Source organism: Mus pahari, chromosome X, assembly GCF_900095145.1.
Source record: "Mus pahari chromosome X, PAHARI_EIJ_v1.1, whole genome shotgun sequence".
NCBI lineage: Eukaryota > Metazoa > Chordata > Mammalia > Rodentia > Muridae > Mus > Mus pahari.
The window spans coordinates 137,604,863-137,617,366 of NC_034613.1; the positions used below are offsets into that span (position 1 = coordinate 137,604,863).

The window sequence follows — 12,504 nt, forward strand, 5'->3', positions numbered from 1 at the left end:
GGCCAGGTCAACACAGTTCAAATCACTCCCAGCAACAAAGTCTTCCATATTCCTACTAGGATGGCCCATTAAGCCCCATTTAAAGCATTCCACTGTGTTCCAAATCCAAAGTTCCAAAATCCACATTCTTTCAAATAAAAGCAGGCCTATCACAGCAATACCCCAGTCCCTGGTACCAAGAATATACAAACCATCACAAGCCACTTAGTCTTACTGCCAGCCCCAAACTAAGGATTCTAGCCATTTCTCCAGGAACAGTCAAACACTCACATAGTCACATCTCTTGGGAAAACTGAGACAGGAGATTACTTGAGCACAGATCTGATGCCATCCTAAAAATATATTGAGATCCTTATCATAAAAAGGGAAAAAGGAACTTTAATTGTTTCATATATATTATAAACCTTTTCATTATAAATGTATTTACATTGTTTAATCTAGACACATTTTTTTTTCCTTATTGGGCCAACTAATCTTTTGTAGTTTCTTTCAAGACTTATTAGTAGAAGAGCTTTTCCCAGTCTCAAGATGATATTTTTCTTCTAATTGTACTGTTTCTTTCTTTTACTTAGCTCTGTGAAGAATGGCATAGAGCTAACCCTTTCTCAGAAATACTGTTTATTGAAAATCTCTTCTTAGCCAGGCCTGGGGATGCATGCCTTTATTCCCAGCACTTAGGAGACAGAACTAGCTGGATCTCTGGGGACAGCCTGGGTCTACATAGAAAGCTCTAGAACAACCAGAACTACATAGAGAGACCTGTCCCTCAATTAAAAACAAAAAGAAGAAGAAATTCCTAAGTTTTAAAAATAAAGAATAATTTTAAACAACTTTTGAAGTGAGAGCCACATGACATTTACTTCAACCATTATAACTGTATAAGTGAGCCAAGCACATTAGTACATACCCATAGGTCTAGTGGTTCTCAGAAGGTAGGGTAAGAAGGTCACTTGAGTCCAGGTGTTCATGGCCTGCCTGTATGACATAACCAAGACCCGCCTCAAAAAGTATAAGCATCTTTGGCTGGAGAATTGGCTCAGCAGTTAAAAGTACTTGTAGCTCTTATAGAGGAACTGGATTTGAGTCCCAGCACACACATGGAGGCTCACAACCATCTGTAACTCCAGCCCCAGGGGATCATGTGCACCAATCATGTACATGGTACACATACACAGATGCAAGCAAAGTACTCATATACATAAAATAATAAAATAAATAAATCTGTAATCCCAGCACTTGGAAGGTTGAAGCAGGAGAAAGGCCTTGAGTACATGTAAGATATTGATACTGTCTCTAAAAAAGAGAGTTTAGATTGAATATGTACTTGATATCTAGTATGTATGGACAAGAAGATTTAGGTAGAAAAGCATTAAAGCACCTTGAAAAAGTATAGCTTGTTTAATTGTTTTCTTAATTATTATTACTCATGGCCAAAAGCAGCCAGTGAATATGGTCAGCTGATGGTTGAGTAATTTCCAGTTCAGCTTCTGTATGTTTCTGTGCAGAGTGTTTTACAGACATTTTCTGACTTTGTTTTCTTGCAGCATTCTTCTTGATGAAGAAGGTCACATCAAGTTAACTGGTAAAAATCGTCATTTTATTAAAATATTCTCTCCTATATTTCCTTTAAGGTTAATTATGATAAAAGTTTTGAGTAGCAACTATTAAATTTTTAAGTTAATATTTCTAAATATAAATAAATATTGGAATTCAGAGTTTAAATTTTATGTAAAATACTTTGGATATTTATTAATTCAAAATTAATTTTGGCAGATTTTGGCTTAAGTAAGGAATCTATTGACCACGAGAAGAAGGCTTATTCTTTTTGTGGCACTGTGGAATACATGGCTCCAGAAGTAGTTAACCGCAGAGGTCACACTCAGAGCGCTGACTGGTGGTCCTTTGGTGTGTTGATGGTAAGATTTGAATTTCAGATTTGGTGGGGGGGTAGTTATTTTGTTTGGTAAATGAGTTTTACCATAAAATAATATCATATTATAAGGGTTTATTATAAATACTAAGTAACCAAATCGAATGATTGCCTGAAGGGTAGGACTAGGGAACCTATTGGTTGTTTCAATCTCATCCTAATTTGAAAAGTCCAAAATAGATTTCCTTTGATTTTTTTTTTTTGGCATGTGTCCCAACTTGCATCCATGGGCTGCATCTACCCCAGAATATGTATAAATATAGCCCAATGCAAAATTATAAACTTACCTAAAACATTAGGAGAATAGGGTTTGGGGGTGTTACCTATTGACCTGATTTTGTGGTTCTCAAAGCATGACCTTTATAAATGGCAACACTGTGTTACAGTGTCATTAGGTTAGACAAACCTGAAGACATTAATGATGTTTATTCTTTGTAAAAGCCTCTTAGAGAAGTCTGTTAACAGTAACCCTTCTAAAAGCTTAATAGGAAATTGGCAGTCTGTTAGACTAGTCACATATTTACATCTTTCAAATGCCATTTAAAATGTGGTTGATTTCTGCAGAATTGTATAGTTATTTATGTTTTTTTTTTAAAGATTTATTTATTGTTATATCTAAGTACACTGTAGCTGTCTTCAGACAAACCAGAAGAGGGCATCAGATCTCATTACGGATGGTTGTGAGCCACCATGTGGTTGCTGGGATTTGAACTCACAACCTTCAGAAGGGCAGTCAGTGCTCTTAACCGCTGAGCCATCTCTCCATTGTTTATGTTTTTAAATTATCAAAAAGCTTGGTAGAAACTTAATGTTTATTTTGAAAACAAATAGTTTATTTAAAAAATATATATTTAGGGCTGGAAACATGGCTCAGTGGTCAAGAGCACTGACTGATCTTCCAGAGGTCCCAAGTTCAAATCCCAGCCACCACATGGTAGCTTACTGCCATCTGTAATGAGATCTGATGCTCTCTTCTGGTGTGCCTGAAGACAGCTACAGTGTACTAATATGTAATAAATGAATAAATCTTTAAAAAATAAAAACTATTTAATGTATTGTGATACAGTTTGCATATTCAGTAACACTACAATAGGATGATTTTATGCAATTTTAGATAAAATAAAGGAGAAAATGTCTTTCTCTATATATAGCAATTTTAACCTCTGGTCTTGAAACGTTATACTTCTTGGCTAATACCTGTTTTACCTTTTTGTAGTTTGAAATGCTCACTGGTACACTACCTTTCCAAGGAAAAGATCGTAAAGAAACAATGACTATGATTCTTAAGTAAGTACTTCCAAATGAGTATGTTTTAGTGAGGTTTTAAAATCAGTGCTTCAGGGGGCTGGAGAGGTGGCTCAACAGTTAAGAGCACTAAAATCAGTGCTTCAGGGGGCTGGAGAGGTGGCTCAACAGTTAAGAGCACTGACTGTTCTTCTGGAGGTCCTGAGTTCAAATCCCAGCAACCACATGGTGGTTCACAACCATCTGTAATGGGATCCGATGCCCTCTTCTGGTGTGTCTAAAAACAGTGATGTACTCACATTAAATAAATAAATAAGTAAATAAATAAATAAATAAATCTTTTAAAAAAAATAAATGTTTTATACTAAAGATAACTACATATATGCATGCCTTTGTTTACCCTACTCCTAGGCATGTACTTAATGTTTATGCGACAGTGTACTCAAGAAATCAATGTAAACATGTTCAGAACAATGTTACTTGTAGTAGTGGACACTGTACTAGTAATAACTTGTAGTAGTGGACACTGTACTAGTAATAACATAGTAGATTATGATAATATTCATGCAGTTGAGTCTTTATTACATTCGTCTGTGTTGTATTTCTTTATCCAGTATTATACAAATATAAAATGATTGGTTTTTGTTTGTATTTTGAGACAAGATCTCACTGTGCAACCCAGTCTAGTCATGAATTCATGATTGTTCAATATTCTCCTCAGTACTGAGATCTACATACATGTACCACTATGCCTGACTAAAACAAACCTTGACTCAGGAGTCATAAAAGCAGGTTCAGGCCTTTATATGAACATAGTATGCCATATAGCAAAGAAAATGGACATGCCACAGTTGAATGCAAGAAATAAGGCTTAGAGCCAAAAGAATCAATTCTGTGATACTATTTATAAAGCTTACAATGTAGCAAAAGTAAAGCATATTTTAAGGTCTATAATTAGATGGTAAAAGTAGAGACAAAATAAGAAAAAATGGTGATTCTGTTAGATAATAGTTTCTGGCAATGCTATCATTCTTGGCCCAACAGCTATTTATTGAGCTGTGTACTTTGGGTGAGCACTTGTTTGCTTTGACAGGTTTTTGGCATGGTATTCTGCACAATAAAAAGGTTAAAAAGTACATATTACATATTACATAAATGAATGTTCACTGAACTCACACTATCAAAATTTCATTGCCTATCTTGTAGTTTCAACTAGCACTCTCTAGTGTTTAAAAAACAAACAAACAAACAAAAACAAAAAGTAACTTTTCTTTGACCTGGCTTTCCTTTCCACTTACTCCTTCATCTTCTTTCATCCTTTTAACAAAGCCTCTTTTAGTGTAGTGGGCGGGGGGTTTGTTACCATTCTTAAGCTGCTTTTACTCCACAGCCTATTTGTTAATACCTAGCACTTGACTAAAACTGTTCTTCATTTGATTGTGATTGCCCTTCTAGTGGCTAAATCATGACAGGCTGTCAGAAGTTAATCCTTTTGTTCACTCATATTGTTCAACAAGTAATAGAGTACTTGCTACAATAGTGGGAATGGAGAATGAACAATATTGAAAAGATCTTCAGTGTCTCACAGACTTTGTGTTCTTGTGGAAGAAGTATAAAATTGATGCTTAAATAAAGATAATGTCAGCTGCCGTGGGATATTATCTTAGGGTGGATTTACTTTGTTAGTGACAAGTATGAAGGAAAAATAAGGAGGTATTTTACAAGAGAGAATTAAGGCAAGTTTCTCCAAGGAGTGTTTGACACTATTAGCTTGTACACGCACTTGCGTATACACACACACACACACACACACACACACACACACACACACACACAAGCTGTCTTGTTATTTCCTACTCTCATCTGTTTGTCTTACCTCTCTATCTGTTGTTCCCTTTCTCTGTTTTTGGTTTGGTTTTGGGTTTTGGGTGTGTGTGTGTGTGTGTGTGTGTGTGTGTGTGTGTGTGTGTTATTTTAAGATAGTCTCATTATGTAGCTCAGACTGGATCGATTTTTTATTCTCTGTCTTCAGCCTCCTGAGTGTTGAGAATATAAGAATGTGCCACCAGACCCAGCTATTCTTATACATGTTTTTAGGGAATGGTAGGATTCAAGTACTAGTAGGTTTTCACGTCCAAAAGTGAGTTGGCATCATTGGTAGGACTGCCAACCAGTTGGCACTTCAGGTGTGTTTATATAAATGAGGCTGTTCCTGATTTGCTAATTTTCAGAGATAACAATGATCACTTGGCATGGCAGTTTTCCAAGAAAATTGTCATTGATAATGGAATGGATTTAAAACCAGTTCTGTGATTCCTTAATTACCTTGGTTATATAAAAATTAGTCTGCTTTGAGAACTGTGCCAATAACTTAGTAATTTATTCCTCTTTCCTGTTTTTTTTTTGCTTAAATTCTTGTTTTTGTGGTGATATTTGATTTGGTTTTGTAGTCCTGTGACAGTCTCACTGTGTAGTTCAGATTGATCTGAAACTTAATGCAAGTATCCTAGACTAGCCTCAAACTTTCAATCCTCTTGCCTCAGCCTGTAAAAAGTACTAGGTATGTGCCATCATACTTGAGCATTTAAACTTCTGGGTACTGTTATTTGATGGCTTATAATGTGTCCTGCCTATTTCATTAAGCCAGAGGCCTTATAATATGTGATTGTCTCACTTTGATTCCAGCTGAGCCCACCATTATAGTTTCCTGTCAAATATTGTCTAAACATTGTCTGATGATATAATTTGTTAATAATCATTACTTTAAAAATCTTTTAAAGATTCTAACTGGTGATTCTTCTATTGCTGTTTTTTCTCAACTTATTAGCTGGTATTTCTTGAAATGAACTTTTCTTCATCAAATAAGCAGCATGATTCATTCAACCAGTTGTGGTTGGTTGGTTGGTTGGTTGGTTGGTTGGTTGGTTGGTTGGTTGGTTCTTTGCTGGAATTAAACCTAGGTCCCTGTGCATGCTAACATGTGCCCTACCTCTGAATTCTCCCAATGTATATTTTTAATATTCAAAATGCTCTTTTTCTAACCACCCCTTAAATTATCTTCTCACCAGGGTTCCATTTCTGAGGTGTTTTTCTCCCTCCCTTCCCTCTCTGTATTCAGTTCCTTGACTTCAGCCTTTCCTCCAACTACTCTCAAACTTATTCTTAAGTATTCTTATATCAGTGTACCAAGAACAAGACCTGTATTCAAACTGGCTTCCCCACATGGTTTTATAGTATGCATGGTTTCATGTCTTGTTGTTCTTGTTCTTGTTCTTGTTGTTCCGTTTTTGTTTTTCAAGACAGGGTTTCTCTCTGTAGTCCTGGCTCTCCTGGAACTCACTCTGTAGACCAGTCTGGCCTCGAACTCAGAAATTCACCTGCCTTTGCCTCCCAAGTGCTGGATTAAAGGTGTGCGCCACCACTGCCCAGCAATTTCAATGTCTTTAAACTAAGTCCCTATTTGCTGTTCTTTTCCTATCCTTATATACCCAATAAACAATTCCTTGTATCCTATTTTCCAAGCCAGAACATGTCTTTTTCCTTCTTTCATATCCAGATATTCTGGTTTTATCTTAGAATTATTTCATTGTTCTAGGCCTTCCTCTGCAATGCATTGCTCACAGTATTCAAGCCATGGGAAATATCTCACTCTGTCGATCTGCACTTCTAAGTATAGTGCCTCTTTCCATCCCAGATTGTTCTCTGCAACCCTTGATTTATCATCTTGAAATAAGTCTGGTGATGCTAGACCACTTTTTCAAGACTCTGCCATACCCTAGTTACTGAATACAACAGTGCTTTTCTGGTTTTTCTCAAAAGAGCCCTGATCCTATAACAATAGTAACTCTCTCAAAGGGGATGCTAGAGATAGATATTTAGAAAATGATTTATTTATTTTAGATTTCTTAGCTTTTTACATTTTTTTAATATCTGAACCCCTGCCCTCCCCCAATTCCCCCCCCTCACAGAGTCCCTCCACAATCACCTCCCCCCTTCTCTGGGAGGGTGTGGGACCCCCTCGGTATCTGCCGACCTGGCAATCAAGTCTCTGCAGGGTTAAGCACATCCTCCTCTCCCGTTTAGGCAAGACAAAGCAGCCCAGCTAGAAGAACATATCCCACATATAGCCAACAGCTTTAGGGACAGTCCCCGCTCTTGTTGTTGGGGGACCCACATGGAGTCTGAGTTGCACATCTGCTACTACATATGTGTCAGGGAGCTTCAGCCCAGCCTGTGTATGCTCTTTGGTAGGTGGTTCAATCTCTGGGACTTCCCAGAGGTCCAGGTTAGTTGACTCTGTTGGTCTTCCTGTAGAGTTCCCATCCCCTTCAGGGCCTTCAATCCTTCTCCCCAACTCTTCCATAAGGGTACTCGACCACTCTCCATTGTTTAGCTGTAGGTGTCTGTATCTGTTTTCAGTCAGCTGCTGGTGGAGCCTCTCAGAGGACATTCTGCTAGCCTCCTGTCTACAAGCATAACAGTGTTTTAATAATTTCAGGGATTGGTGCTTGCCCATGGGATGGATCTCAAGTTGGGCTGTTACAAATAAGCCATTCCCTCAGTCTCTGCTCTGTCTTTTTCTTCAGGTTCCATATCCCTACTGTTGGGCATCTTGGCTAAGGTCACTTGCACTAACTCCTGGAAGCCTCCCCCATCCCGGGTCTGCTAGAGACTTTCCTCCCATCCCCCACTCTGAAAAGCTGCAAATTTCTATCCATTCTCCTGACCCTCTGACTATCTCTCTAGTCTCTCCCCACTCCTGATTCTGATCCCCCAATCCCTTCCTCATCCACTGTCCCACCCAGTTCCCTCCCTTACTCTGCCTCCTATGACTATTTTATTCCGTTCTATAATAAATCATAATCCATAAGCTCACTGAGTTATAGAATGTCCTTTAATGTTGTCGTCAAATATTAAGGGGTTATCATTTAGTAACATTTTGGGCAATACTAGCCTAGTGAGTAACTTTAAACTAAATTTAATCTTTAACTTAATTTGAAGGGGGACTAGAGCGATGACTGATGACTGATAGCACTTGTAACTTGCAGAGGACCCATATCTGATTCCTGACATCCACATGACAGCATGTAACCACTTGTAATTTTAGTTGCAGGGGATCTAATGCCCTATTCTGCCTCCTTGGGAACTACCTGCACATGGTTCACAGACATGCATTCAGGCAAAACAGTTACACACATAACATTTTTTAAAAAAAACTTTAAAAATTACTTGCAAGCCCTTCACTATGTCCCATGTTAAAGCCTTTGCTTATGAAGAAATGCTAACAGGCAGAAGATTAATCACCATAACTAAGTCTCAGATGACCTTATTCTCATAGTATTGATTTTATATAAAATGTTTACTAAAAAACTCTACATGAATGTTTGTAGCAGCTTTATTCAGTCATCCAAACTGAACACAATTCAAGTATCCTTCAGAAGGTAAATAGATAAATAAACTAATATATCCATATAGGAGATTATTCATGCATATGAGAGCATTGCATAAAATTAAAACTACATAAACATATAATTGCAAATAAAAGTGGAGCCATTTGAATGAAATCAGTAGATTATCTCGGAGTCAATACCCCAGTTATGATACTGTATTATAGTTCTATAAGATAGTGCCATTGTAGGAATTGCAGGATGATACACAGATCACTATTATCTCTCATAATTTAGGATGAATCTATACATTTTTAAGAATAAAATGTTTAATGTTTAAAGATGAAAAATGCCTCCAAAAGTTAAATGTTGTTACATGGATTTATATTTAGAGCCAAACTCGGGATGCCACAGTTTCTGAGTCCTGAAGCCCAGAGTCTCTTACGAATGCTTTTCAAACGGAATCCTGCAAACAGATTAGGTAAAGACATTGAATTAATTAGTTTCCTTGATAAGTTTGTGTTGGTGTTTTCAATAGAAGGTGGATATTTTTAAGTGAGGCTATTATATATTCATACAATTAATCTAAAGCAAAGACTGTGAACAATATATGCACATTTATCCTCAAAAGTCAAACAGTTACCAATCAATTTCTGATAGGTGCTGGACCAGATGGAGTTGAAGAAATTAAAAGACATTCATTTTTCTCAACAATAGACTGGAATGTAAGTATACATGAAGACACACCTGAGGGGATTGAGTGAGCATTCCCAAGGCTCGGGGTTCTCAGTACTACTTTAAATGGAAAGAAAAGTTTGAACTCCTTTTTGATTTTTGTAAAATTAACCCAACCCATGTGTAAGTCTTTCTTGTTTCCAACAGAAACTATATAGAAGAGAGATTCACCCACCTTTTAAGCCTGCAACTGGCAGACCTGAAGATACATTTTATTTTGATCCTGAGTTTACTGCGAAAACTCCCAAAGGTAAAGAGAAAACATGAAAACTCAAAGACAATGGCTATCTTTTTCTGCTTCAGTGACTCTCTGCCTCTAGTTCAGTCAAAAAGGCTTTTCCTTGAATCTCCTAAATTTGCTGTGTAGCAACCTTACATCCCCTCCACCAGTAAAACCAAGGAGCCGTAGCATTGATAGATTATCACGTAGGGCTGTGATGCCCAGTATGATAATCACATATGGCTGATTGAATTTAATTCAAATTTAGTTTCTTAATCATAGTATGTATATTTCAAATATTCAGTTACTATATGTGGTTACTTACCATATTGGACAGCACAGATCAAGAAAATTTTCCTTGTTCTAAGAAGGTAAATGGTATGATACTAATTTCAAATACCATTAACCCAATAATTCATTGATTTTTTTTTTTGTTTTGTTTTTCGAGACAGGGTTTCTCTGTGTAGCCCTGGCTGGCCTGGAACTCACTCTGTAGACCAGGCTGGCCTCGAACTCAGAAATCCACCTGCCTCTGCCTCCCAAGTGCTGGGATTAAAGGCGTGCGCCACCACCGCCCGGCTAATTCATTGATTTTTATGCTATTCAGACATTAAATATTTTCTAGGCTGTGAAACTAAATTAGTAGGCTGATGATTACAGTAAGTAATCAGGATAGATGTAACACACTGCTCATTGAGTTATCTTGCATAGCAAGAGGTACATAGGTATGTGTTTATACATATACACATTCTAGGTAACTGAGAACTCCAGAATAAGTAAGAATGTTCAAAATGTCAACAGTTTTCCCCTTAAATACCATCTGAAGAGTCTTCTTAGTAATTCCTCATTCTTTTTAGATTCACCGGGCATTCCACCTAGTGCTAACGCACATCAGCTTTTTCGGGGGTTTAGTTTTGTTGCTATTACCTCAGATGATGAAAGCCAAGCTATGCAGACAGTTGGTGTGCATTCAATTGTCCAGGTAAGTGACACATCAGTAACTTAGAATTTGAAATGTTAATATGTATTTTATATGAATATGAATAGTAAGATTAGATTTTATGTGCTGACTTTTAAGTGAACCCCTTAACATAGATCATTTATGTCAGAGAAATTTCTTTCATATATCATTGCAAAGGTTGCATGAACCAAAATCATATTGTGATTTGAAAGTGAAATGCTAAGAGAAGCGAGATAAGCATCACTATTTTGGTACCCCATCTTCTATACCTCAAACTGTTTCTTAGGCCTAGTATATTTCATCACTTGCCTCTGTCAGGTCAGCTATGATAGGTTGAGGTCTGCAAGTTTCATTATACCTGCTCAGGAGACTTTATAAAAAGTAAGAAGACATATGAGGATCTGTGAATTATTCTCTCCGTTACTCAACACTGCTATTGTTGCAAAACCACAGCCGTGATGCCAAACATGATGTACCTGGGTAATCCATTTAGGAGGCTGCAGAAGTAGCATCAATTTCAGTGTTAGTGGGAGCTGCAGAGTAAGATCAAGGCCAGTTGAGGCTGCTTATCAAGACCAAGTTTAAAAAAAAAAACAAATAAAACTCACAAAAAAAAAATACAGCCATAGATAATTCATATACAAACGGATATTGTTGGGTGCCAATAAAACTTTATTAAAAAGTAGTAAATAGACTCAAGGCAGGAATGAAGTAAAAGCTGGCTTGCTTGGACTGCTTTCTCATAGAACCCAGGATCACCTACTCAAAAGTGGCATTGCCCACAATGGCCTGGGGCCTATCACGTCAACCATTAATCAGAAAATGTCAGCCAGGCAGTGGTGGCGCATGCCTTTAATCCCAGCTCTTGGGAGGCAGAGGCAGTTGGATTTCTGAGTCCGAGGACAGCCTGGTCTACAGAGTGAGTTCCAGGACAGCCAGGGCTATACAGAGAAACCCTGTCTCACCNCCCCCCCCCCCAAAAAAAAATAATGTCCCACAAACATACCATAGACCAATCTGATGGACGCATTTTTTTTCAGATGAGGTTTTTGTCAAGTTGACAAAAATAAAATTGTCTAGCAGAGTACCTTTACTCCATCATATGATCTGATTATCACATTTGAAGAAAAAATAGGTAAAGGACATAGAAGTAGGTTTCTAAGAACATGTGTCTGGGAGTGTTTGCAACAGAAAACTAAACTGATAAATATTGCTAAAGGCGAGTATGAACTATGAAATTTTGTTCTTTTTGTTGCAGCATTGTGGGAAGATAATTGTAATTCACCCTTGTGTGATCATTGCTCATTGTGTACATTTATTGGGATATACTATACATCAAAAATGTGCAATTACTGTGTCAAAAAATAAAAATACATTTAAAATTTTTAATTCATCTTTGACATCATAGATTTATATTAGCCCTTTTTGTTTTCTTTTTTATTAGATATTTTCTTTATTTACATTTCAAATGTTATCCCCATTCTTAGTTTCCCCTCTGAAAACCCCCTACCCCCTACCCCTGCTCACCAACCCACCCACTCCCACTTCCTGACCCTGGCATTCCCCCACACTGGGGCATAGAGCCTTCACAGGACTAAGGGCCTCTCCTCCCATTGATGACCGACTCGGCCAACCCCTGCTACATATGCATTTGGAGCCATGAGTCCCACCATGTGTTTTTTTTTTTTTTTTTTTTTTTGGTTGGTGGTTTAGTCCCAGGGAGCTCTGGGGTTACTTGTTAATTCATATTGTTGTTCCTCCTAGGGGGCTGCAAACCCCTTCAGCTTCTTGGGTACTTTCTCTAGCTCCTTCATTGGGGACCCTGTGCTATGTCCAATGGATGGCTGTGAGCATCCACTTCTGTATTAGTCAGGCACTAGGAGAGCCTTTCAGGAGACAGCTTTATCAGGCTCCTGTCAGTGAGCTCTTGTTGGAATCCTCAATAGTGTCTGGGTTTGGTGGTTGTTTATGGGCTGGATCCACAGGTGGGGCAGTCTCTGGATGGTCATTCCTTCAGTCTCTGCTC

The 12,504-nt window shown here is 37.8% G+C and overlaps 1 protein-coding gene across 8 annotated transcripts in view; it reads left to right on the forward strand.

Annotated features, from left to right (window-relative positions):
- The window catches only part of Rps6ka3 (ribosomal protein S6 kinase A3), a 104,289-nt gene that overhangs the window by 69,655 nt on the left and 22,130 nt on the right, over nt 1-12,504 (forward strand). For all 8 annotated transcript variants that reach the window (XM_029533981.1, XM_021187624.1, XM_029533979.1 and 5 more), the window contains 7 exons: nt 1,545-1,582; nt 1,774-1,916; nt 3,147-3,217; nt 8,955-9,043; nt 9,223-9,287; nt 9,445-9,547; nt 10,375-10,499. In XM_029533981.1, the coding sequence (XP_029389841.1) occupies nt 1,545-1,582; nt 1,774-1,916; nt 3,147-3,217; nt 8,955-9,043; nt 9,223-9,287; nt 9,445-9,547; nt 10,375-10,499 (634 nt within the window). The remainder of the gene's footprint in view (nt 1-1,544; nt 1,583-1,773; nt 1,917-3,146; nt 3,218-8,954; nt 9,044-9,222; nt 9,288-9,444; nt 9,548-10,374; nt 10,500-12,504) is intronic.